Source organism: Myotis daubentonii, chromosome 1 (genome assembly GCF_963259705.1).
Source record: "Myotis daubentonii chromosome 1, mMyoDau2.1, whole genome shotgun sequence".
Taxonomy (NCBI): Eukaryota; Metazoa; Chordata; class Mammalia; order Chiroptera; family Vespertilionidae; genus Myotis; species Myotis daubentonii.
The window spans coordinates 225791300-225818541 of NC_081840.1; the positions used below are offsets into that span (position 1 = coordinate 225791300).

The 27242-nt window shown below is 41.4% G+C and overlaps 1 protein-coding gene across 10 annotated transcripts in view; it reads left to right on the forward strand.

The window, feature by feature from the left end:
• LDB2 (LIM domain binding 2) overlaps positions 1–27242 on the forward strand; it is a 339258-nt gene that overhangs the window by 233721 nt on the left and 78295 nt on the right. For all 10 annotated transcript variants that reach the window (XM_059675345.1, XM_059675334.1, XM_059675373.1 and 7 more), the window contains exon 3: positions 26993–27165. In XM_059675345.1, the coding sequence (XP_059531328.1) occupies positions 26993–27165 (173 nt within the window). The remainder of the gene's footprint in view (positions 1–26992; positions 27166–27242) is intronic.

Here is a 27242-nt window from a genome sequence, read left to right on the forward strand (position 1 = left end):
ACATTTTAGTATGTTCTCATGTCTTGAACATACCTGAGAAATGAGGACATACAAAATGAAGACCAGAGCGTCCAAAAGAATGATAAATCCCATGAGGCAATGCTCTGGTATTTCACTCATACCAAAGCCCATGAGCCCGAATGCAGACCATATTTACTCTATTTACACATTCCTGAAAGGTTTGGTTACCGGTTTGCTAATTTATGGGAGATTAGAAAGAGCAAATAAAAGAGAGTGGTTGCTCCCAATGGCAAACCCTAAAGATACAGCAAAGGAGGAAACACAGAATCTATTTCTTTCTCTTTCTCCCCTCAACACAAGAATTCAAACGTATGAACTCTCTGATGGTTTCATAGAGAAATAAACATCCCCCCACACTGTTCAGTAGCCCTTAAGGGCACGGCTGCAGTACAGCACAAACCAGGAAGAGCAAATGCATGGCATCCCATCACTCCCTTCACCTATGTCCAAAGCAGACTTCGAAAATCAATCTTGATGCTCTTTTAATTAATGCTAATGGCTCCAAAATCTTTTTCAACACAGTGCTCAGGCACTGCCTACCAATCATTTGAACTGAATCCATGAGTATCTCTGTGTAAGTGATGTCTGTTTAAAAGATCTGGGAGCCCGGCCGGTGTGGTTCAATAGTTGAGTGTCAACATATGAGCCAGGAGGTCCTGGTTCTATTCCCGGTAAAGCACATGCCTGGGTTGCAGGCTCAATCCTCACTAGGGGGCATGCAGGAGACAGCCTATCAATGATTCTTGCCATTGATGTTTCTATCTCTTCCTCTCCCTTCCTCTCTGAAATCAATAAAAAAAAAAATATTTTTTGAAGGTCTTCAGCATATTTTTACTTATAGAGTTTATAATCTGATCATTCTATGACTTTTATTTGGAAAATTACTTCAGTTTTTATTACAGAGTTTAAAAAAGAACTGTACAATATAATAATATATTATATTATGACATGAATACCCTTTTTCTTGGCAGCATAAATAATAATGGCTTTGTCCCTGATTTTCAGGTCAAAGCTGAGTCCTCAGTGACACCATCACATTACCAAGTTTCCCACAAGCTGATATTTGCTTGTTTTTATTGTTTAAAGTATTACATATGTCTCCTTTTTCCCTGATTGACACCCCTCTCCGGCCACTCCCACCTCCCCAGGACAAGCCCCCACTGCCCCAGTGTCTGTGTCCATTAGTAATGCTAATATGCATGCATACAAGTCCTTTGGTTGATCTCTAACCCCCCACCCCCTGCCACCTCCCTGCCTTCTCTCTGAGGTTGGATGGTACGTTCAGTGTTATCTTGTCTCTGGAGCTATTTTTGTTCATCAGTTTATTTTGTTCATTATATACCACATATGAATGAGATCATGTGATATTTATCTTTCTCTAACTGACTTATTTCACTTAGCATAATGCTCTCCAGTTCCATCCATGCTGTTGCAAATGGTAACAGTTCCTTCTTTTTTGTAGCAGCACTAGGAGCCAGGTGCACGAAATTCGTGCACTGGGGGCGGGGGGTCCCTCAGCCCAGCCTGCCCCCTCTCACATACTGGGAGGCCTCAGGAGATGTCCTACTGACCGCTTAGGCCCGCTCCCTGTTCCCTTGGGGAGCAGGCCTAAGCAACAGTCTGGCTTCCCTTTGTGGGAGGTTACCGGGCTGATCAGGGGAAGGCACCAGCCCCATCACCCCGCTGCTGCAGCCACTGCCAGTCATCACAGCCACTAAGGTGTTTTCATCAACACGGACTCCAGTCCCTTCACCATGAAAAAATGACAACTTTCTTTAGGCATTTTTAAGATGTGTCTTTCATAGGATATGACATTTCTTTCTTTATTATTATTATTTTTAATCCTCACCTGAGGATATGTTTCCATTGATTTTTAGAGACTGTGGAAGAGAAAGGGAAAGACAGAGAGAAACATCACAGTGAGAGGAACACTTTGATTGGTTGCCTCCTGCATGAGCCCTGACCTGGGTCCTGGCCAGGGAGGAGCCTGCAACCTAGGTACATGCCCTTGGTCAGAATTGAACCCAGACCCTGTGGTCGGCAGGCCGAAACATTATCCACTGAGCCAAACCAACTAGGGCAGGATATGACATTTCTTAGCCCTCCAGCAGCGGACCTTCGTTTTTTTCTCCAGGAGTGTGATGGAAAAACCCTAGATCACCTTCTTGGATTCTTATTAGCCAAGTTACTAAGAATATTACCAGTGGCATACAGGGAGCTTAGCCAATGAGTGGTCAGAAAAGGTGTTTCCTCTGTAGTTCACACCGATCTCTGGCTCGGCTCCTGCCCAGGCCTAAAGCCTTGGGGCCTGGACAGGGGATCCCCAGCTCCCTCCCATCAGCCCCTGCCCAGGCCTAAGGCCTCTGCTAGGGCTTTAGGCCTGGGCAGGGGACCCCCAGCTCCCTCCAATGGCCGACTCTGCCCCTGCCCAGCTTCTTCCTCTGGCCAAGGCGTTAGGCTTGGGCAGGGGCCCCCTCAGCTCTGATCACAGGCTCAGGCCCTGCCCAGGATCCCCCTGGCTCAGGCCCTTCCTAGGCTGCTCAGGGCCCACATGATGTTCCCTACTTGGAGCTTTGTGGGCATGAGATGAAGGAATGACATTTTCAAGGGTTCCCTGGAATCCACATAATTCTTACAAAACAATATTGTGTCGAATTAAGTCAGAGGAATGCACCCCGTATGTTTCTGATTCACTTAGAATTTATGAGGGTTTAGGAGTTAGTTGAAGAGGTGCTAGGCAAGATGTATCGTCCAATTTCACTAAACCCAAAACATGTGAAACAGAGCCTACTTTTCCTTTTCTTGTGTTTAACTCAAAGCTCAGGGACTTTCTGGCCCATTCATGAACCTTTCTAATCTTCTCTGGGTTTTTATTACCCTCACAGGAATCAACTTGTGTTTCTCTCCTGGTGTGTATACACAGTGGAAAGGGGCAGAATCCAACTCGTAAATTGCTGATACATATTTATTGCACTTCAGCTGCTTGACCTTCCATGTCTACAGTGGGTGGGAATTCAGGCCAGTCCTCAGAAGTCAGTTTCTCCCACCCCTCAGTGGAATGTGTAGTAACTTACTAACAGGGTCAGAGAATTCATGCCTCTTTGTAGAGCCACATCCCAGGGGCAAAACATTCTGTCTTCCTATGGGATTGCTTTGCCTCTCACATTTATGTATTCATTTCTAAGATATTTTGACCCCCTTCACTGTACATTTGAGAATCAGAAGTATATAGCACTCTTAGTTCATAGAGAAAAAAGATAGAGATAATTATAATACAGTGTGATGCATGTTATGTGAGAAGAAATACTTTGTGTTATGGGAGGACCCTACTGGTTCCTCTGTCCCAGCTGGAGAGACTAGGGTGCAGGTAGGTCACCATATGAAGACTTCTTAAAGGAAATGGTTTGTTAACTGGGTTTTGAAGTATGTATAAGAGTTCATCAGAAAGATAGTAATTGTGGGAAGGAACAGAGGAGATGGAAAGAGAACAGTCCTGGTAGGAGGTAAAGTATATGTAATTCCCTGAGGCCTAAGGAAACATGGGATATACTTGGTAATATTTCTGGGCCATATTATGCAGTGCCTCCCATGTGCCACTCAGAGGCACCAAAATGGGGCCCATTATGTGAAGGTAGCTCAGAGGCTCAGAGCTGAAGTGGGACTTGGATGTGGTTCCAGGGAGTAGGGTGAGGACCCAGACACTGGTTATTCATGACCAGTTTCATACTTTAGACTTTATGATGGCATGTCTCCCAGGGACGTATGTTGAGAGTACAGTGACATCTGACATTTGGCATTGTGTGACTGCAGAACAGTGAGAGAGAGAGAATGAGGTGCTGCCAAATGAAAACCCAGGGGCTTCCACTGGTAACAAGGGGTGCATCTTACCTTCTCTAGGTAGTCCAGTAACTAATGTGAATTCCGATTGGAATGTGGTGGTTCAGAGTAGTGGATGAGATAGATCACAGATGTTCTAGCCAGTGTGTGACTTTGGATGAGCTACTATCATCACTATTAAGTCTCACCTTTCTCATTTGTACAAATGGGTTAATAGCAGTTCCTACCTCATAAGAGCACACTGTAAATAAATTAAGGTAATGCACAAAACCTTGGTTCAAATACATGGTGTGCTGCCTGCTACCCAGTGGACTTTCAAGACTTCAGCCCCCTGTCCTATATCAACCTGTGTCAGAATGAGAGTGTTGGACAAGATGGTCTTCACAGACCCTATTAAACCCACTTTCATCCCAGCACAGAGCAGAAGGGAATGAGGGTTCTCTGGATGCTGTGAGGCCTGGAAGTGACTTGCCTCCCTGGGCCGTTTTGAGACATGATTTACCACGGAGGATGCTATGGCAAGAGCAACAGCATGCCCACAACAAGAAGCACTTCCCATTGTTAACAGGGAGCTAGCAGGCTTCAGGGCTCTGGTTTAGCCTCTGTGGGTTTTCAGGGCAGCTTAGACCACTTCCCATGTGAAAACCATGGCCAGTATTCAGAAGACTGTACTGCAGGCAGACTTGACTGCTTTTGTGGTTTTTGTGGTTGATAAGCTGATATATTCATGGAAGAGAACTCAGTGGGCATCAAAATTCTTGTTTCTGAGTCTTACTCATTTATTCACCAAATATGTATCCAGCCTACTCTGTCCCTGGTACCCCAGGGACACAGTGAGGAAATAGACCTGGTAGCCACCACCTTCAGAGAGCTAGTGATCTCAGAGGGAGCCACGCATACTGTCAGTCCAGGGTGAGATGTGCTGTGTTACAAAGAGCAGAAAGAATGGCGGAAGCACTGCTAGGAGACACTGTCTCCAAATGTCCTGGAGGTGGTTTTTAAAATACAAATTAACCAGAGGAAGGTAATGACATTCCAAGCAGATGGAACCTAATGAGCTAAAGTGTGGAAGCAAAGGAGAGCTGTCAGGTTCAGAGGAGCTGTAAGAAGTTCTATGCTGCTAGAGCCAAGAGCGTGTGCCTGTCTGGGACATGGGGTAGGTGACAGGGACTCAGGGGGAGACAGAGAAGGATGAGGAGCAACAGAGAGGCAGAGCAATAAGATCAAAGAGATAAGCAGGGAATAGGCCATGGAAGATTCTCACAGGTCATATTAAAGAGTCCGAACTTCATCTTGAAGGCAATGGGGGTAGCCATTGAAAGATTTCAAAGACTATTGAACTTGGGCAGATACTTTTGGCACATGGTTAGACTGGGTGATCTTCAAGGTCCCTGTATATCGAAACTTTCCTAAACAGATACTATATATTCTCTTTGAAGTACTAGCCACAGAAATCAATTCTTTAATATTTTTTTAAAAATAACCAGTTGTACATTTATAGCCTTTTTTTCACACAATGACGTCAATCTAGCAGAACTTTGCACATCTCTTACATGGATGACACCATGCTGGATTGTGCATGAAGGTAAATAAAACTGCAGGGGACACATAACTGTCCTAACAATAAGAGATTGCACAAGACAGACTGATTGAGTTTAGAGTCTGATGATTTAGATGTGTGACCTTTCTCTGCCTCAGCCTTGGTCCCTTTCTCTGTAAAATTGGGATGTTAGTAGTATTTATGGTGTAAAGATGTTGAGAGAATTGGAGGAGATAACACAGGTTAAAAAATAAACAACTTAATCCAATGATAAGAACTTAAATTTAGTTAGCTAGTCACCTCATTCTTAGTAGTAGCTGTAGCAGTTATTGGCAGACAGGTTTTGGATAATGGCAATGAGAACTGTTACTACTATGACATTATCAGTTGTTAGCAAATTTTTTTTTATATTTGGATATCTCAAATTCAAAATCATGGTCATTTGAATTGGTATGAAATTCTTTCTCAATGGAACCAAAAACAATTTGCTTCACAAATGAATAATGGCAAGTCCAGTGATGGTAGGAAATATGGGAGTATTAAACTTCAATATAGATAGATAGATAGATATATTTCAAGTATATGAAGCTGCTTTCTGGGAATGTATTCCATAAGATAATTATAAAGGTGGCTATATTGATTTATTCAAGTATCTCCAAGTATCACTTAAATTGTTAGCACTTGATAATCATAGATTTTAAAGAGCATCTTTAAAAGCAATGAAATGGCATTTTTTTTGCAGAACATTTTGTCCTTTTTTTATTTATTTTGCATGTCCTTTTCTTGCCTCTCATTTCTCTCCAGTTACTCACAACGAGTGTTATTTTTCCAAATTCATACCAGTCGTTATTTATTTATTTATTTATTTATCCACCAAATATTTATTGAGTGCCTGCTCTGTGCCAGGAGATCAGCTAGATGCTGGAGACACAGGACTGAACAAAAAGACAAGAGCCCTCCCTCTTGGAATCCTAGCCATAGGTTTGGCTTTGGAATGGAACAGTGACACTCTTTGAGAGTTGGTTGAAAGTGTCTAGAGGTGGGCATAGAAAAGTAATCATGGTAAAATCGGACATTGATAGAACAAAAAGTTAAATCAGAATGTAGACCATCATACAGGGTCATAGACCTTAGGACAACAGCTTTTGTATGAGAATGTTTTTGTAGAGGTTTCGGTTGAGGCTCCAAAATTGATATGAATAACTCTTTTTTGCCAATACTAGAGATTTAAAGTAAGTTTTCTCCTTTAACACATGCATTCACCCCATACCAGATCCATAAAATTCATTTATAGTTTCCCAATGATTTGACATAAATATTAACAGAGAAAACTAGCACTACTGACTGTTATCCAAAATTTTTTTTTTAATTTAAGAAATACTGAAATCCAGACCCGCTCCTGCCTTGTTCAAACCCTTTAATAACTTGTGTGCTGAGTAAAAGCTGAGTTCTAAAGCTTTTCTTTCAAAACTGCCACATGAAGTTAGTCAATAGCTGTTGTTCTTGATATCTTTTCTTTAATCCCCACTGCTTCCTGGAAACTCAAGGGATTTGGGGTGTGGAGGGAAATTATACAAAAGCTGTTGCCTGTAACTTGAGCCACTGCCTCATGTCAGTGATTTTTGACTTGTACCCATCTGGCTTTCTTTTTTTAAACATGTCTCTGGTTCATTTATGTCATTCAACCATTAGTTATTGAATGCCTCCTATGGACCAGGCATTCATAGTTTCTGCTTTTCACTTTATTTGCTCCCCTCCAAATGTATAATCTAGTCTGTGGTTTCTTTGAGTCTAAGTAAGCATTCACTGTTGTTTCTCCAACTGATACCTGGCCCACTCAGCTAGAAAATCAAAGTAGCCTTCCCTATCAGAAAGCAAGTTCCACTGTTTATTTCTTGGCTGCATGAGAAGAAGAAAAAACTTAGGAAGACACAGAAGCCTCCTTATATAGATTCATTAGCCACCTGCCCAGCAACCATTATCTGTCTTTATTTCAAAGCTCCTTCACTTGAACTCTTGAAAGACGGACCTTAATCTAGGGAAAATTCCCACTATGGTATTTCAAAACATCTTTCTAAATTTACACAATTTATTTAGGAGCGTCCAGAATTTATCCAGGAGAGCTCAAACCCTCTCTAACTTGTCACTCTGATCAGTTGAGGTGGAGGTGATTTTTGTCTTTTTCTTAATGTAGATCTGATATCCAGCAAGACTCACCCATCTACCCATCCATCCAGCCAGCCAACCATCCCATTATGATGCTCTATGCTAAGCCTTTTTCTAGACCCAGGAACAAAGACAAAGACTAAGGCAGAGCTTTTGTCTTTAAGGAACTCTATTACCAGGTGCATTTGGAGCTGCAGAAAGTCCCAGGTTGCTTAAAGTGTGGATACATTTTGTTAGTAAATCAGTTGTTATGACAGCAAAGTCATGCTCCTCTCTCTCAAGTCTGGATGTCACATAGGTAGTATCCTGGCCTGATATCTTGTCTTGGTTGCTGCTGTAATCACTCTAGCATGCAACATGGTGCTGAATACATAGTAGGTATGTGAAAAGCATTTGTGAAATTGAATTAGGTTTAAATTTGTTCACTACCTGCCAACTATTTGTCGGTGAATTGAGATTCCGATAAGCGACACATTTTTTAAACCGAAGTTCTGAACCAATTGAGAAATAAGACGAAGATGGCAGATATAAAAGACACCATTTCTAATTCTGGTACAAACAGTTATTGGAGAATATGGCTTATATTTATAGGCAAAGGCCTTCCTAACATCAAGTATACGAGTAAGTAGACTTACTCTCCAGTCACCAGTGTTCATTGCTTACCCTCTAGAACAGGGCTCAGCCCTGGAGATGCTAGCAACACATGCATTCTCAGTAGAGCTTGTGTCCAAGAAAAGGATTCTCCTTCTAAACTTTCAGCTCTCTGATAAGATTTCATCACTCTTCTCACCTTCCCAGTTGAAGTGAAGGAAGAGGCAGAGAGAAGTGAGAAGTATCACATCAGTGGGGTTTCTTCCACGAGGAAGAACCCTCAAGAGTTTGGAAAAACCTTCCCTGGCAACACCAGTTCTCTGTTGATTTGGAACACGCTCTTTTCTCACTTCCTGCCTGTGGTCTTCATCACATTTGTCTCTGCCTGACATTGGCGTCCTCTTCCAGGTTGCCTTAGTCTTTTCATTGTAAGCACTCAGCGCTTCCTTCTTGCCTGATTTCTCTTGCCTACCCCTTCCACACAGGCTCATCCGTTTCCCTGGATCCTATCAGCCTGGCTTGGCTCCTAACCCCAGTCAACCTGATCGCATCTGACTTCCAGCTGTTAGAGACCCTACATGATAAACAAACACAGTAATTATTTGGCAACTGTGCCAGGCACTGTTTTGAACGTTCATGATATAGTGGTGACAGAGATAGATATTATCCCTTCCCCTATAGGGCTTTTGGACAACCAGGGGCTAGAGAGATGTCACAGACCATTCCATCCCAAGCCTGATAACTCTTTAGGCAGAGAAAGCAGAGCCTCTGAAATTTGCAAGATCCACCCTGTGTTGGCTACAGACATTTAACACGTGCATCTTGATCTTTTCAGTGGTTTTATAGCGCTGATGAAATGGTTATTTATAATGTTTTTATCAGCTATCTTGATTTTTTTTCTTGTTAAATTTTCTGTACCATTAACTTCTCTGATAAACAAAATGGGGAAAAAGAATAAAACCTTCCCAAAGTTCTATGCAGCCAAGAAGAAAAAAAATTCGAAGATATCCACCAGTAGCTTGTAAAAACAAAAGGGAGTTGTGGGGATTATAAAACATATGCCTGACAACTGGTATTATCCACCAGCGAGATATTGTTCATATCTCCACAGCCTGATACTGTACGAATGAGCGCCCCGGTTTATCAAGTCATACATACAATGGCCCGGTGGCTCCGGGAATTACCTTCTTGGATTGCTGCAAATCCCTCGTCTGTATCAAATTCATCATGCAAAGGCCCTACTATAATGAACCTTGGGTAAAGCTCAGCATTCAATTGTATTTTAACATGTTAAGTGGAGTGCCGGTAGTCTAGAAATATAGCTCTTGGGGAATGTCAGAAAAGAGACTTCACCTTTCGCCTTTCAAATCTATTTCCCACAATTATCTATCATGTGGCCCCACCACAGTCTGGGTTGTTTGAAATTGCCTCCCAGCAGAGCGCCACCAGGGGAGGTCCCTGCTTGGTGGCATGGAGTTCCCTTTGTGGGAGTCTGAGCCCTAGAGCAATCAGCAGGGAAACCTGGTGGCCAGCACGTTACCTAGTTGTTGGTAACAGTTAACACAAGTGTTTGCTTTTTGTGTTCTGAGAATCCCATCCACTCCCTTGGCAGCTCCTCATGGAAGAATTCTCGGACATCTGGAGACTATGAGATGCCCCAGCGTGCCATGCCTTGATCATTAGCGTCTCTGTTGAACAAAGCCAACCACAATATACCAAACACACTCCACGTCACATTCAGTCAGTAACACACAGGCACATATACATGTACACACACAAATATATGCGCCAAAGACACATACATACAAATATACATATACGTATACAGACACATACAAACATGTACACACTCATACACATACATTTTTATAATGACTTGATGGGGGATGACTGTGATTGGGTGCTGGGTGCCCTTAAACGAGGCAAATGGTGACTCTTCTCCTGGAAGCTGTGTACTCAGAAGACACACAGGCAGCTGAAATAGAGCCATGTCTCTGAATAGGGCCTAGGGAATGCCTGCCTCCCAAGTACCCAGGATATTGTTAAAAATGCCAGACCCTGGCCCCATCCCAGGCCCACTGAAACAGATGCTTTTGGGGCTGAGGTCTGGGAATCTTGATCTTAACATGCTCCCCTGCTGTCTTCTGTCTGAAAACCACTGTAATATGATAAATACTGTAACAGAGATGTGTAGGTTGTCAATGAAACTTGCACGAGATACACCCAACCAGCTCGCCCTGTGGGAATCAGAGAAGGCACCCTGGAAGAAGTAGTCCCCACGTTGGGAGCAGAAGAAGGGAAGGAGGTATTCAGAAAAAATAAAGGAGAAAAGGTCAGAAGGAATGTCCAGAAGAGAAAGGCTAGAGACTAAGGGGAGGATTTGCAAAACATACCACCCTTACTAAGTAAGTAAGGGACTTCGGCAAATAGAGGCCAGTGGGGCGCTTCTTGCATTTGTAAAGCTTCTAGTTTAACACAAGACAGGTTTCTGGGCTTCCTGATAAGCTGCCTACATTTGTTTTACTTCCTTTTCCTGAGCTTCTTTCCAATAATGACACTACCATAGAACCTGAATTGCCGTCTGGACGTACTGCAGGATCCCGACTCAGACCTGGAACCTTCCACGTGGTAACATAGGGACAATTCCTCCCTGACCTTATGCCAGGTGCCGTGGCTGCTACCGCGCAATGGATGAGTCCACGTTTCCTATATAGAACCGACAATGTGCAGAGAGAGGAAAACTTAAAACAGCTCCATGCCAACGCTCCATTTCTGCGCCGGATGGTCCCCCGTCTTAATTTTATGTTTGCTCAGGATCCAGCTTTCTGAGGTCAATTAAAGTCAGGAGGAGGTGTCAGCTTGATTTAGTAAAATTGGATTCTTTGTCTGCCTTGGGTTATCTCCTTGGGCCGGGTTGTCATTTGAATTTTATGTTTTTGTCCTTATTTTTCCGACCATGGTTTTTTTTTTTCCTCCCCAGGAAGGGTTTTTTCAGTGTTGCTCTCGCTCTGTCTGTTGCAAGGAAGAGGTGTTTGTTTCTGTAAAGTGCCTGTCCCGGCTGATCTCCATCATCTTTATGGTCTTGCATTCTGTCACCGTGGCTCATGTCTGGCTGTGGTTTGTTATGTTTTGACAGGAGTTGGTTATAAAGCCGGGATCACGTCTCTGGTTTTGCCTTTCAAACTTTCTTCTTTACGGTAGCCATAAACCCACACTGCTTTATGTTCCCGCTGAGAAGGAGCTGAGATTCTGGTAACAAAAGCCTTGGGAGAAAAGAAGAAAAGAGAAAGAGAGAGCAAGAGAGAGAGAGAATAAAAGAGAGAGAGAGAGAGAGAGAGAGAGAGAGAGAGAGAGAGAGAGAGAGAGAGAGAGAGAGGAGAAAGGGAGGGAGAAGAAAGAATGTTGAAGAGATGTTATTAAAGTAACAAGTTACATAGCAGCAGTCATTAAAATGCAAAATGAAAAGAATACATAGCATTTTCAAAGATTTGAGAAAATAATAACAGACTAGCAGGAGAAATGTCCCTAGATTACCCTGCCCTGCTGTGTTTAATTCTTGGACACTTGGACAAGTTGGGAGTTTCACCCTGGGTTTGCTAGGAAGGGAGAGAGCGTGGTGTGGGGACAGGCTCTGCTTTCTCTGAACCCTCCAAGGTAGCTATCTTGTACGTTCTTTTCGCAAAAGGCTTCCAATGACCTTGTTTTCCTGTGTAGATGGTAGAACGTAGACTTGGATTATATGATCCTGGACATGGTGTTTGTATTTCTACCTTCGTTCCTGCCTTCAGGAAGGAGCTTGGAGTACTTGCTGTGTGCAGGCCCAGCTCTGGGTCCCGGCCCATGGAGTGGATGGAGCTCTATTGTGTCCTGAGAACTTGACTGGACACACAATGTGATTTTCGATTTCAGCCAATCCTCAAGGTCATCTGGAGAAAAAGTAATATTATTTCTGTGTAACTAGCATATCGCCAGCCACCTAGGAACACAAGAATGTGCATTGACATGGGGGAAGGTGCAGATAAAAGGAACGAGGGACCCGTTCCTGGTCACTGTGGTAAACTGTGGATTTGTGTGGTGGCAGAAGAGGCATTTGGTCCTGTCTGATTCCACAGCCTTGTTTCATACCCCAACCCAGTCTGGTTCTTCTCTAACCACCTAGCATAGTGATTTTTCAACCGGTGTGCCACAAGAATGTTTAAGCCATGCAATGCCTATTTAGTCAGGGGCACCAATGGACCTCTGCAGAATGGGCAGCTCACCCTTAGTACTTCTCACTTTCAAGGATTTTTACTTCCCTGTAAAGTGTCCCTGGAATGCTGGCCTGGCCTGCAAATGGAGTCTTTCTCTCTTCCCCTCACTCTTCTTTTTAAAGAAGTATACTCTTCTATATGGAGTTTGGATGTTTATGAAGTATACACACAGCTACTGTAAGGAAGAAGCCCTTCAGACTAAGTAGTCTCAGGTAGGATGCATTTTGTTTAACTTGGAAAATTCAAAATTAACTTAAACCCCAAGATGAAACTTTCCAAATGATTAGACTCTAATTCTTAATGATCTGAAATAGAGCATTCAGCTGTGAAAATCCCAGATATGGGGCCCCTAGAACCTGTTCTTGGGGTTTTGGTTCCCCAGCCCTGAACTGTGAAAGTGGCTTTAGCTCTGCGTTGAAACCCGCCTGCGCGCATAACCAGTTGGAGGTTGGCAGGCCGTCTAAATAGACATGCCAAGTCCGCGTGCATCCATTTGCCAAACATCTCTTAAGTAGCTATTTACATCACGGATGTGCTGTGATACTGAAATGATCGAGAAACGTTCTCTGCCTTCAGGGAATGACAGTCACTGAAGGAAAGACAATAAAATTGACGATTACAATACAGTGGGGTAAGGCACAGCCTGTGCAGTTAAGTGCTCAGTGGAGTCGGGCTCCGTGCAAGCGCTTTGCATGCATAATTTTATGAATACTGATAACTGCCCGTTATTAGCGACGATTCTATGCCCGTTTGACAGATGAAGAAACTGGGCTTTAAAGAGCATAAACCCAGGTCGCAAAGTAAGTAAATGGCACAGCCAGTCTATGCATCTGGAACTTTCTCTGCAGCATCCAAGTCTATAACCACTTTGCATGCAAAGAGGAAAGAACTGGGAAACTTGAAGGAGACGCATGATGCTCAGCCAGGGGTGTGGTGCTGTAGCTAAGACCTAAGGATGCCTAAGACTTGGGATGAAGTGGGAGAGGAGGGAGTAGAACCCCCTAGACATAGGGTGCTGCGTGAGCAGAGATTTTGAGGAGTGCAGTGCATGCAAACATGGAGGAAGTGGGCGAGAGCCAAATGGAGAGGAGGTGGGGCACCCGGTTGATTATATTAATTCTACAAACCTTTGACTTCAGAATCCACTGCAAAGGGTTATATTTTATTAGCTTCTGTTTTAAGGACCACTTAATACCCAGTCCTGTGGGAGGGCCCAGTCTGACCCAACTCTGCCTCTCTCTACAGAGAGGAAATCACCTCATTCACCACGCTTGGCATGGCCAAAGGTGCAGAGTCCTGGTTTCCATTAAGTTTGAAGTCACAGGCATACTTCTGTTTCTCTGGCAACATTTCGCCAACCCAGTTGAGTTGTGCTCATATTAAAACACAAAATTGAATGACTCGTAGTGTTCCCCTGGAAGTTTGGGGAAGCCCCAATAAATCATATTGAAATAATTTCATAAGAGTTCTTGAAGTTTGGCACCTTTGAAATATCAAGGAATAGAATTTTCTCACTTCTCTAGTTTGGAGCACTTTTTTCTTCCTTTAGGCAAATGAATGGGTTGGGGGTAGAGGGGGATCCAGAAAACTGAAAACATCAACTGTGAATGATTGCCTCGGAGGAATAACCACATGAGCAGGCTATCTGTGAATAATTAATTTTTTTTCTTTATTTTCTTTTTTTCATCACCATTTATCCCCCCTAATTTTATAATGAAGATAAAGCTTTGAGTACTTGACAACTGGCACTTGTGAGGGGCACATTGTGTGATCCAAATGGTAGAAAATGTAGACATTAATAATATTCAGTGTTGGTGAAAGTGTGGGTAACACGTGTACTATCAGGGCAATGAGGGAGTGAACTGGTCACAGCACTTTGAAGGGTGATTACTGACACGTTGTTAAGTAAAATATATATATTTTTTCTTTTTCAGTGTTTACCCTGTTGGGAAAAATTGAAAAACAATCTATATGTCCCTCAACATTAGAATGTCTAACTAATGTGTGAAACAGTCATATTCTGAAATATTGTGCAGTGATTAAAAGAAGTGAATTAGCCTTAGAGTTCAAAAATGTATTTTTGAATGAAAAAAAGTTCCATATAGATACAGTTAGCATGATTATTTTAATGTAAAACAAGACAAAGGGCACTCCCACAAAATGATATGTCTTTGCTATGGGTCATACATATGGAAATAGTTATGTAATTTTAAAATGTCAAAGACTATATAACATACTTATAACTAAGGTGGCCGAGGGAGGGGTAAAGGCACTGCCATTGGTGGGTACAGGGTGGTCAGGGGAACTTTAGGCTTATTGGTCATTGTACAAGTTAGCCCTAGCTGCTTAAACAAATAAACCTCCATAGGTCAGTGGCTTAACATAACCGAAAAGTGTATTGGCTCCAAAGTCCAAATGGTTTTCCTGATATATGGCAGCTATCCTCCTGGTGGTAATTCAGACACCAAGCTTCTCCCATCTCCTGGTCCTCCACCAATTGGGGGCGGGTGTGTATGGAATTTTTTGTATCTGGAAGAGAATGCCCATAGAAAGATTTGACGCATCATGTCTGAAAGCCACATTTTTCTTCTTGACGTCTACCTGATTGAAAAAATAAAAACAGTGGAAATGTCCATGGGGACATTGGTTACAACTCCATTCCATGGCAGCACCCAACCCAAAAGACAATTGAGGAAGTGAAGTCTATTCTAGAATAAGGAAGCAGATCTAGTGAAGAGGTAGTGAGTCTCTGTGATAGTAATGGATTCATTTCTTTGCACGTGTTTTACTTACATAATTGAAAAATTAATAAAAATTTAAATTTGGGCATGGAAATAAACCAATGATAGTTGATTAAAACAAGTATTCTGTATGATTCTGCCACAGCTCCATGCAGCTGGGCAGTTTTACTTCTCTGGCCACCAGATTCTTATCCTGTAAAATGAAGGTGTGGGATATAATCATGGCTAACCTAATTGTATTTATTAGATAATTGTTAGGATTTTGTACAATACTTTTTTTGTACACATGTTAAGTGCTATTCATAATCCCTAATCAGAAGCTAGTCAGTATTACCATGAGTTGAGATCATTCCTATTTGAATTAGAGAATCATGCTAAACATGATAAAATGGATACATATGTAATACCCTTTGTAATACTTTAAGCAATAAAAAAAAAATAAAAAAATCTATAAAATAAAAGCATAACATGCTCATTAGACCATCATCCTTCCTGATGAAGCCAGCAGCTGGAGGGAAGCCTGGGTCCCAGGTGCCAGAGGGAAGCCAGTGCTGGCAGCCGGGGGAAGGAAGGCCTACTCTTGCATGAATTTCGTGCATTAGGCCTCTAGTGTGTGTGTGTGTGTGTGTGTGTGTGTGTGTGTGTGTGTGTGTATAGCTAGGGGTCAAATACCATATGATTTTACTTATATGTGGAACCTAATGAACAAAATAAACTAACAAATAAAATAGAAACTGACTCACAGATACAGGGAACAGAGTGAAAGCTGTCAAAGGGGAGGGTAGTTGGGGAGCTGGTTGGAAAAGATGAGGGGATTAAGAAAAAAACTGAGACACAGAGAGCAGTATGGTGATGGAAAGGGGGTGGAGGGAAGTAAAAGAAGGTAAAGAGGGGATAAATGGTGATGGAAGGAGACTTAACTTGGAATGGTGAATACACAATGCAATATACAGATGATATATTATAGAATTGTACACCTGAAACCTACATAATTTTATTAACCAATGTCACCCCCCAATAAATTCAATTTAAAATTAAATAAGAACTGGCTAGGGGTGTGTTGAGATTTTCAGAAGTGCACTGGGATTACAAAATGCTTTGGGAACCACTGACTAATTTAGTACCTAGGACAGTGCCTCATATAGAACACTGCTTTCATGTTAAAGGAATGAATTCATAAATTGAATTTATGCAAAAATGTATACAAAAATGTGTGTATGTGTGTACAAAAAAGAATTAAGTTTATCTGGGCACAAAAATTGTTCAATAATTGAAAGTAAGTTAATAGATAGCTTTCTAAAGAAAATTAGAACATCAGTATTACTAAAAAGGCATCAATCAAATTAAACATCCATTAGGATAAAAACTCATAAAAACAAAGATTAGAAAAACAATTTGCTTTTCTTTCCATGATAAATAATATACTGTCAAGTCAGCATATAGTATTTCCCTAATCTTTTGATATTTTCTTAAAAAATATCAGGGAAAGAAAAAGTTCTGTAACTTTGCTTATTATTTAATCTTATTATTCTGGAAGTTCTATTCTAATCATTGCAGTTGAGAAATCAATGATATAAATATATTGGAATGATAGAAAACTTTTTATAAATTGTTAAAAAAATTAAAATTAATAAATCCATTAATTTCTAGCCTGGGTGGGTTCCAACTACAAATATAATTTTAAGATACATTAACCATTCAGCATAACTAAAGTATGCAAGAATTGTCTTAACCAGAAATGTTCAGTATCTACATATAAAAAAAACTATAGAATTTCTTACAGAAATAAAGACAAACAAATAAACATTTCATGTTCCTGAATTGGAAGAGTAAGCATATTAAAGATGCCAACTCTTTTTTAATAAATTTAATTTAAATCAACTTCCTCCAAATTTTTTTTGTGGGGGAATTTAAAAATATTATCTTAAAGTTTATCTTGAAGAATAAATACAGTAGTTGAGAAAATGTTGAATAAAGATACAGAGGAAAGAAATCTACCAGATGTGAACTATATTATAAACCTTTGATATATATGTGCTATATATATATATATATGTATGTATATATATATAATAACTGTCATATATATATATAATAACTGTCATAAAAAGAGAGTGAGAACCAGGTGTTGGAGGGCAAAGAGGAAAAAGGAGGGGGCATCTATAATATTCTCACCAATAAAGATAAAAAATAAAAATAATATAAGTAAATAAATAAAAGTCAGTACAATGAAAAAGAGAGAGAGAGAGTGAGAAAGTTCAATCCAGACAAGTTCCTTTAAGGCATCCTATATAATAAAAGGCTAATATGCAAATTGACTGAAACAGCTGAATGACCGGTCTCTATGATGCACACTGACCACCAGGGGGCAGAGGCTCAATGCAGGAGGATGTCTGATTGCCCGCTTAGGCCTGCTCCCCAGGGTCCAGGACTTCGAGAGAGCACAGACTGGGCTGAGGGACCCCCCAGTGCACTAATATTGTGCACCCGGCCTCTAGTAAGTATGTAAGATCTGGTTAAGGCAGCAGCCCCAGTCATGAGACATGTTCCATGCTTCCTAACACATGCTGTTCCCTCAGCCTGGACAACTCTTCCCCTTGGTCACTTGTGCCTGATTTATGTCTACTCATCCTTCCACTTGGGTCTTTCTCTAACATCTCACTTCCCACTGATCCTGCACTATGTCTATGAGGCATCAGGAATTAGATCATGGACTTATTCTGAAAGTCAGTAAAGCATTTCAATTTCATATCCAAAGGGTGTTGATTTACGGTTAGAATCCAGCCATGGCTGCGGACCTCTCCTGCACAATGTTATTGTCAGTAACCTGAACAAAGGGAAAATGGAATTTGGCCCATCATAAAAATTTCCTGTGGGATGGCTGACAGAATAATAATCCAAAATTATCTGAATATGCCAAAGTACTGGTTGAATGAGATGAAATAAGACAGGCTTACATGCAAGTTCCTACAACTTGGAACTATAAGTCCATTCATGGATTACATGGACTCATTCAGCAAATACATATTGGGTCCTTATTGCGTCAGACAATGTATAAACAGAGGGGGCCATGGTACACATCTTTTTTATCCTTAATGAGTTAATAGCTCAAAGAATTGCTTGATCAGAAGCCCCCTAAATGCAGGATGTGGTCTACCTTAGTCATCATTGTTTCTCCAGCACCTAGTGCAAGGTGGTTGGCTGGAGTGTTAGTCAAGTTATTAAAAATTTGGTAGGTAGAAAACAAACAAACAAAAACATGTCTGGTAGATTTCTGGCAGGATCAGAAAATGTTGTGGGGTTTGGGGACCCTGTTGGCAGTTGCACACTACATTTAAGACCAGAGTAGTCTCATCAGATCATATCATTGGCTCAACCTTCCACTGCCATCTCATTGCACTAGGAATAAAATTCAAGTCCTTGGCCATAGTCTAGGAAGAGCCACATGATCTGGTTCTTCTCTTTCTCTGAGCCCACCTGTCATCTCACTCCTGCCACAATGCCTTTCTTCCTGGGACATACCAAGCACATTCAGTTCAAACTCATTCCTGTCTCGGGGCTTTGCCCCTGCTTTTCCCTGGGCCTGGACCTCTTCAATCCTGGATCTTCACATGGCCCCCTTCAATCAGAAATCAGCTCCATCAACACCTCCTCACCACAGCCTTCCATGCTAGCCAGTATAAACCAGCCTGCGTTCCCTTGCCACCAAGTTGATTCTGTCTCTCCACTTGTCTGCTGTTTATCTAAAGCACTTGGAACATGTCAGGCCCAGGTACTTACTAAGCAGATATTCAATGAATGAATCTTTGAAAGAGCAAGAGAGGTGATTATTTAAGTTAAATTGCTTTGGCTGGGAAAAGAGGAAAAGGTAGGTTAGATTGAAAATCTTGTCAATTTATGAAAGTAAAGTTACTTTGACTTGCTCTCCCTTCACCGAGACAAAAGAATCTGCCTGGAGCCTGTATCACCCCCATCAGAGTTTAAGCATGTTTTATTTCTATTGTTTTGGCTAATTATGATGGTAATGTACCATAAGTGAAATCATCAGTAGTGTTTATGTCACTCCTAGGAGCATCATCACCATTTACATGTTAGCATAATACATTCATTGATTCTGAATACTGATAAGCCTAAAGTGTCGTAATGAATCTGTGTGTACCTCAGTGGCAGACTTTCCACAAAATACCACGTGTGGGCGCGCATGTACAGTGTGACTGAAGCTTCATGGCCCATGCGCAGAAGTCGGTATTTTGTGGAAAAGCCACACTCAAGGCGCCAAAGAGCTGCATGTGGCTCGCAAGCCGCAGTTTGCCGTCCACTGCCCTAGACAGTTTAGCTCAGTGGATAGAGTGTCCACCTGTGGAATGAAGGGTCCTGGGTTCGATTCCAGTCAAGGGCACATGCCCGGGTTGTGGGCTCGAACCCCAGTAGGAGGCATACAAGAGGCAGCTGATCAATGATTCTCTCATATCATTGACGTTTCTATCTCTCTCTTCTCTCTTTTCCTCTCTGAAATCAATAAAAATATCTTTTAAAAAAAATTAAAAAATAAAATTATATTATAAGGCCAAGGAAGGGGTGGTGAGGGTGGGTAGAGATGGGCAAAGTGGGTGGGGGGGGTGGGAAGAGGGACACCTGCGATAATGTCAACTTTAAAAGTTGTAATAAAGCCCTAATCAGTTTGGCTCAGTGGGTAGAGCGTTGGTCTGCAGACTGAAGGGTCCCAGGTTCGATTCCAGGCAAGGGCATGTACCTTGGTTGTGGGCACATCCCCAATAGGGGATGTGCAGGAGGCAGCTGATCGATGTTTCTAACTCTCTATCCCTCTCCCTTCCTCTCTGTAAAACAATCAATAAAATATATATTTTTTAAAAAAGTTGTAATAAAGAAGAGAGGGAAAAATTGTATTATTCAATTATTTTAATATAATTAATTTCACCAAATTAAAAACACAAAATGTTTGGTTATGATTTTTCTCTTTTCAATGAGGAGGAAAATCCTATATAATAAAAGCCCAGTGACCAAATGGCGGAACAACCAGTCAACCAGTCTCTATGCTGTGCACTGACCACCAGGGGGCAGATGCTTAATACAGGAGCTGCCCCCTGGGGGTCAGTGTGCTCCCACAGTGGAAGCGCTGCTCAGCTGACTGGGATAAGCCACGCTCCCACAGCAGGCCTATCCCCGCAGGCCACGCGCCGCGCCCCCCCCCCCGCCCCCCCAGTGCACAAATCCCATGCACTGGGCCTCTATTCATTAAATAATTACCAAGTGTAAACTGGTACTAATACATCATTAGTTGTGAATCTTCCCCTTATTCTGCATTTTAATCAGGGATCTCAAACTCTTATTTCATTTTATTTAATTCTTTGAAGTGAATTGTCTCTAACAGATAGAAAGTACAGGCATTTGGCATAGTAAAAGATAATCTCTAATCAAAAGGTCTTAGAATTAGGACTTAAAGAAATTCAGAGCACTTATGATCTGAACATTAGAATTACAATTTGGCAAAAGTATTTGCAAAGACATTAGAGTCACACCTAATAAACTATCAGAATTACAGATTCTCAAGATAAGGCATAATTGTTGATTTCCCTGGAAGTATTTGAGTATGCTTGTTCCACCACAAGCTCAGCAGCTTTATGTTTTAATCATTTTTATTATTTTAATTTCTACTTTGATTACTAGTTTGAACATTTCCCCATATAATTATTTTCTACTTGCAATTTCTTTCGTGTGAATTACCTACAAACATTCTTAAGAGTTAAAAGCATTTCTTAATGACATAGAGATGAATAGAGGTAAAATGAGATGAAATGCTCTAAAGGAGATGATATATAATAGAGATGAAATGTCCTAAAAGATAGATGCACTGTAGCTTATATCTTTTTAATGATGAAGAGTTCCCAGTGTGTACCATTTAGTTTCTAAATGGAGAAAAATCAGCCAATATGTGTAGGTATGCTGTACATATCCTAACATCCACAAGTAACACCTACAAAATAAGATGGAAGCTAGATCTTGTCTCCACAGCACTGTCACCCTACCAGCTCCAATAGCAAGAACTATTGGAGAGTGAAGGTCAGTGGTTTGGCACAAAACAGAACAATGAAAAACTTCCAAGGAACTGCAATTCAGAGCTCAATATCCAAATTAGCTACGAACAAATTTTTATCTATTTTTGGACTAATGTTTACCTATAAAGTAGTGTATTACTTAGGCATTCTTTATACACATTTTGGGTTTCTGAGTATTTTATGATTTTCTTTTCTCTTTCATAAATGCATAGATATACAATATATACTATACTAGAGGCCCAGTGCACAAAATTCATGCATTCGGGGGGGGGGGTGTCCCTCAACCTGGCCTGCACCCTCTCACAGTCTGGGATCCCTCGGGGGATGTACAACTGATGGCTTAGGCCTTCTCCCTGCCAAGGCCTCACTCTGCCTGCAGTTGGACATCCTTAGTGCTGCTGCAGAGGCGGGAAAGGCTCCCGCCACCACCGCTGGGCTTGCCAGCTGTGAACCCAGCTTCTGGCTGAACAGCGCTCCTCCTGTGGGAGTGCACTGATCACCAGGGGGCAGTTCCTATATTGAGCATTTGCCCCCTGGTGGTCAGTGTACATCATAGCAACTGGTCGACTGCCCCCTGGTGGCCAGTGCACATCATAGTGAGCAGTTGAATGGCCTTAGCATATCATTAGCATATTACACTTTGATTGGATTAACAGCCAACCAGACGACCAGACACTTAGCATATTAGGCTTTTATTATATAGGATTCTACTCACTTGACATCACAGAACATCGCCCTGGGGCTATCTTGCTCACCTTACTTCCCCTTCCTAACTTTTGGAGTTTTGACCCAAATGTGTCAGAAAAATAGAATCTCTGTTATAATCTCCTATAGTCTTAATCACTCATCAGGAATATTTGTAAAACGTAATTCTTTACATGGAAACACAATGTAGATTTAGGTATATCAATATTTAAATTCTTTTTAGTTCCAAGAATTAAAGTACAAATGCAAAGTGTAAGTCTAGCATATGAATGTGACAATATAACATTTAAATAGATTTAGACTTGGTGTGGCTGATGAGTTCTAGGGGATCATGAGAGCTAAATCTGAAATGTCTACTGATTTAAAGTCATTTATATTAGGCTGTGCAGTGTGGTTGCAAGATTTATGAAATTAAAAGGACATTTTAATCTTCTCAGTGCTTCAAAAATAATACAATTGTACTTTGAATTCAGGCGTCAGAAGAAACTGGCAAAGAGTTCAAAATCACAAATTTGTTTCTTAGCTTTATTGTCACATTGTATTATAGATACTTAGATGCTCGTTAACTCTCTTGTTAGAGGTGTGTTTGATAGATAGGGACAGTAGTCTGTCTGTGTTTCCAGCACCTACCAAGGTGCTTTGCACCTACTCTGGGCTCAGTGAATGTTTACAGAATCAATGAATGAGCTGCAGAGTGACTTCCTCATGCACATGTGAGGTTTTTCTTTCCGGTTGTCTCTCCCATTCACTGCACATTATCTGTATATTGCTCATTGTGTGTGCATGCATGTGTGTGTGTGTGCACAAGTTATATTTTTTACTAATCTCCCTTGCAAAACAGAAGCTCTTTGGCAAAGATATTCTCTGTGGAAGGCAACACAATTGCCCCCCTCCGAGATGCCCAGTGCTAATCCCTGGAGCCTATGACTATGTTACCTTACTAGCAAAAGGAACGTTGCAGACCTGAATAAGAACCTTGAGATAGGAGATGATCCTGGTTGTTTGGGTGGGTACAAGGCAGCCACCAGGGTCCTTAAAAATGGAAGAGGAAGGCAGCAGGGAGAGCGAGAGTGATGCCCTATGAGGATTCCATGACCATTGTTGCGTGTGAGGCTGGGGGAAGGGCCACAGCTGAGGAGTGGCAGCAGCCTCGATGCTGGAAAAAAGCGGGAAAAGGGATTCTCTCCTGGAGCTTCCAAAGAGGAAGGTAGCCCTGCTGACACCTGTTAGCCCAGCAAGACCCAGTCAGATTGTCAGAACCCTGTGTGAGGTGATAAGCAAAGGGAAATTAAGTCACTAAATTTGTTAGTGTGAGTAGAAAACTAACACTGTCTCTGACATACCCTTTTATCCCCTTCAGCTTCTGACACAAAGAGACTCATATCTTTTGCAGATTCACATTCTCATCGCTTTCTTTCAGCTCAGTGTTCACTACCTTGTTCCACGCTGCAACAGGACGGACAGCATGAATCAGGATTCCTCTGATTGCAAATAACAGAAAGCTAATCCCAACTTACTCAAAGAAATTTTTAATATATTTTTTATTTTAAAAAGAGAGGAGCAGGCACATCTCACAAAAGTAGGACCTCCAAGGACTAAAGTTGCCTTCAGTCCCAGCTCAGACGAGGGCCCAAATCAGTCCACAAAGGCCCTCTGTCTCTCCGGTCTGCTTTCCTCTGGATGGGAGCTTATGTATTTCTATATTCATGTGTTTTCAGTGGCAAAACTGCCCTCCTTTAGGGAAAAATAGTAATTTGCCCATCTTTGCAGCCTAGGGATTTGCAAGGGTGCCATGATTATTGACTGGCACATTAAAAAAGGGCTCCTAAAGATGTTAGCTTAAAAAGCACAAACACTGCTTTCACTTACCCATGATTCTGCAATTTGGGCAAAGCATGTGGGAGATGGCACATCTCTGCTCCAAGTGACATCAGCTTGAGGCAGCGCGATGGGAGCTCAAGCATCCACCTCCCACGACAGCCTCACTCACACAAATAAGTTGGTGCTGGCTGTTGGTTGGAAGCTCAGCTGGGGCTGTTGGCTGTAAGACACAGTTCTCCTTCACGTGACTGTTCTGCACGGCTAGGTTGGGCTTCTTGAACTATGGCAGTCTTATAGTAGTTGAACTTTGTACATCTCCATGACTTGCCCCTAAGCACAAAGGGGAAGCCTCTAGTCCTTTTTAAGGGTTAGCCCCAAACTGGCATCAGGCCACTTGTGCTACATTCTACTGGCTAAAGAAGACCACAGGACCCAGCCCATATCTGAGGAGAGGAGACTGCACATAGGACGATGTGACTACCATTGCCGTGGTTCTGTGGGGCCCCCAGAGTGCACTCTATTACAGTGAATAGCAGAGCTGTGCGAGTGAGGGTCCAAACAGGACCATGGGGAAAATGCTAGGGACAGTCCCACAAAGGAAAAGGGCTGAAAACACTTCTCAGGTCTCCATAGCAACCATTTCCTAGAGTGCTAGAAAGTACTCCATGAAGCACAGCTGCCTTTCCCTCCAGGTATCTTTCCCTCACAGTTTGTACATTTTCTAGAGTCGGAGAGCTAATTAATAATTTAGGTTTAAAGTTAAGGAATCTCTGACATGTTCTCATTCATTTTTTCTTACGCTATGAATGAAAATGATGATAATATATAGCAAACGCTACTGCAAAGGAATTAAATTGTGCAGGATTCATGATGAATAAACTGCAATGTGTCTAATCTAGTAACCTTTTTACTGGGATAATTCCTTGGATACAGTGGTGAAATATTTTCACCCTGCTACTTTTTTATGGTTTGTATTTATTCTCCACAGTACAGATCCCCAAAATGTCAAATGGCTAGCACTCCTTTGTAGTATGTAGTTTTAAGTTAGAATATTTGAAATGCATTTAACTATATTTTATCTGTTTAGCAAAGTACAATAAGGTTTTTCTCATTAACCAAGTTTTCTTTACAATATAAGCCATGCGTACATGTATGGTGGACTCAAATGACTCTTTATTTGGATTTTGTATTTAATGAGTGAACATGTGCTATTGGGGATTAGGCAGGATTTAGGAAATGTATGTATAAGGATTATTTAAGATAGAATTGCCAAAGATCCAGGAATATGAAGAACATATTTGTTGATTGATTTTAACTGCAGTAAATATGAAGCAATAACAACTCTATAAATTATTCAGAGACCAGTCATCCATGTCAGGATTCTTTAGAGATTGTTTCAGAAAACTGTTTGGCAGGGTATTCTTTTTATAATGTGTTTTTTTCCCCCTCGTCCATGTACAAAAGAGATATAGATCCATATGGGATAGATTAACACTGATTCTTTTAAAATGAAGTTAACCATTTTAAAACATTCAAGTGAAGACTGCATGATCTTTCCTACTAAAGCTCTCTTTGGTAATTTATTTATTTTAAATATTATTTTTGTCTTTCAGGAGGCCATGTATGGGGAATGTAAGAGGTTTATTAAAAACCTGGGATCCCTTGAGGGTGCTTTAGTACTTTGCCTCAAATCTGCACATAGGCAAAATTCCTGATATTATGAGTTGGGATTTTCAATGTAAGAGGATTTAAAATCTCTGCTGAAGCAAAGGACTTGTTAGCTATTTCTAAGCATCATATATCAGAGAGAACCGGCTACTTAACAATCGTTCAACTGAAATGGGGCAGGACAGGGCACAGGGATAAAGGAGACCAATTTAGACCAAGTGGAAGGTACCAAATTCTCTTCAAATGGGCCTTTTATCCTAGAAAGATATTCTGTCCAATTCCAGAAGCAGACAGAATGAATAGTCAGTACTGACATAGGTGTGGATCTCTGTATGTGCAGGTACAGTTCACTTTTAAAGATTTCCCTTCAGTAAAGTGATTTGAGACAGTTAGAAGGAGTGACTGTTTGGGTGTTTGTAGATTTGGAATTAGAGACCCCAGTTTTCTACTCACAAGTTATGTGACTTTGAAACATTCTTAATAACCTTTTTCTTTTCTTTTCATAATAACTTTTTTCGTCTCAGCCCCCTATACTCAGGGTTGTTCTGAAGATCCAAGTCTGAATGTCAAAACTCTTCACACACTATCAAGCACTACATTATTAAATTTTTTATTATTATGACAACTACTACTAAAACATGATTGAATAACTGGCCTGTAAGCAATCCATTAAAAAATCAAGTGGGTTGGGTATGTTTTATTTTGGGGAAATATGTTCACTTAGAGAACAAACATGAGGTCCAAAGTAATCAATGTGTTTGTTTCCATTCTTTAAAAAGACAAGTATCACATGATCTCACTCATTTGTGGAATCTATTGAACAAAATAAACTGATGAATAAAATAGAAACACAGAAGCGTGGAACAGGCTGACGAATCTCAGAGAGAAGGTGGGGGTGGGGATGGATTTGGGGAGAGACTATCTAAAGAACTTATATGCATATATGCATAACTCATGGACACAGACAATAGTGTGGGGAAGACCTGGGTGGGGGATGAAGGTGAGGTAGGGGAGGTAAAATGGGGGAGATCTCTAATACTTTCAACAATAAAGATAAATTTTTAAAAATACTACCTCTTTCACTATTGACTTTATTTTTTTTTAAATTTTATTTTATTGTTTAAAGTGTTACAAATAGTAGTACATATGTCTCCTTTTTTCCCCATTGACTTTCCCCCAGCCTCTCCTACCCCCAGCACATGCCCTCACTCCCCTTCACCCCCCGCCCGCCCCCGCCCCCCCCCCCCCAGTGTCTTGTGTCCTTTGGTTATGCTTATATGCATGCATACAAGTCCTTTGGTTGATCTCTTACTCCTCCCCCCCCCACACACACACAACTCTCAAAGGACACAAAATCTGGAGAGGTGACTGTACAAATTTGTGTCTCAATAGCTGAGGATTTTATTTTATAAACTATAACCCAGAAGGGTCATGACTATTGGTAAAGAGAAATTTGCCTCCTGGCATCATCTCTTGCGATGACTTGTATCCAGTTGCAGGTCTGGCGATGGTGTGGGGTGTGTGGGACCAGCCGGATATTTTCATTCATTTTTTGTTTGTCTGTTTCTCTCCCAGCTATCGGCAGGACCCTCATCCCCCGCTACTTTAGCACTGTGTTTGAAGGAGGGGTGACTGACCTGTATTACATTCTCAAACACTCAAAGGAGTCGTACCACAACTCATCCATCACAGTGGACTGTGACCAGTGTGCGATGGTCACCCAGCACGGGAAGCCCATGTTTACCAAGGTAAGGGGCCATCTCCAACATGGCTTGTTCTTCTCTGCATGCATTTAAGGATAATAATGGAAGCTTTCTTCCGGAAC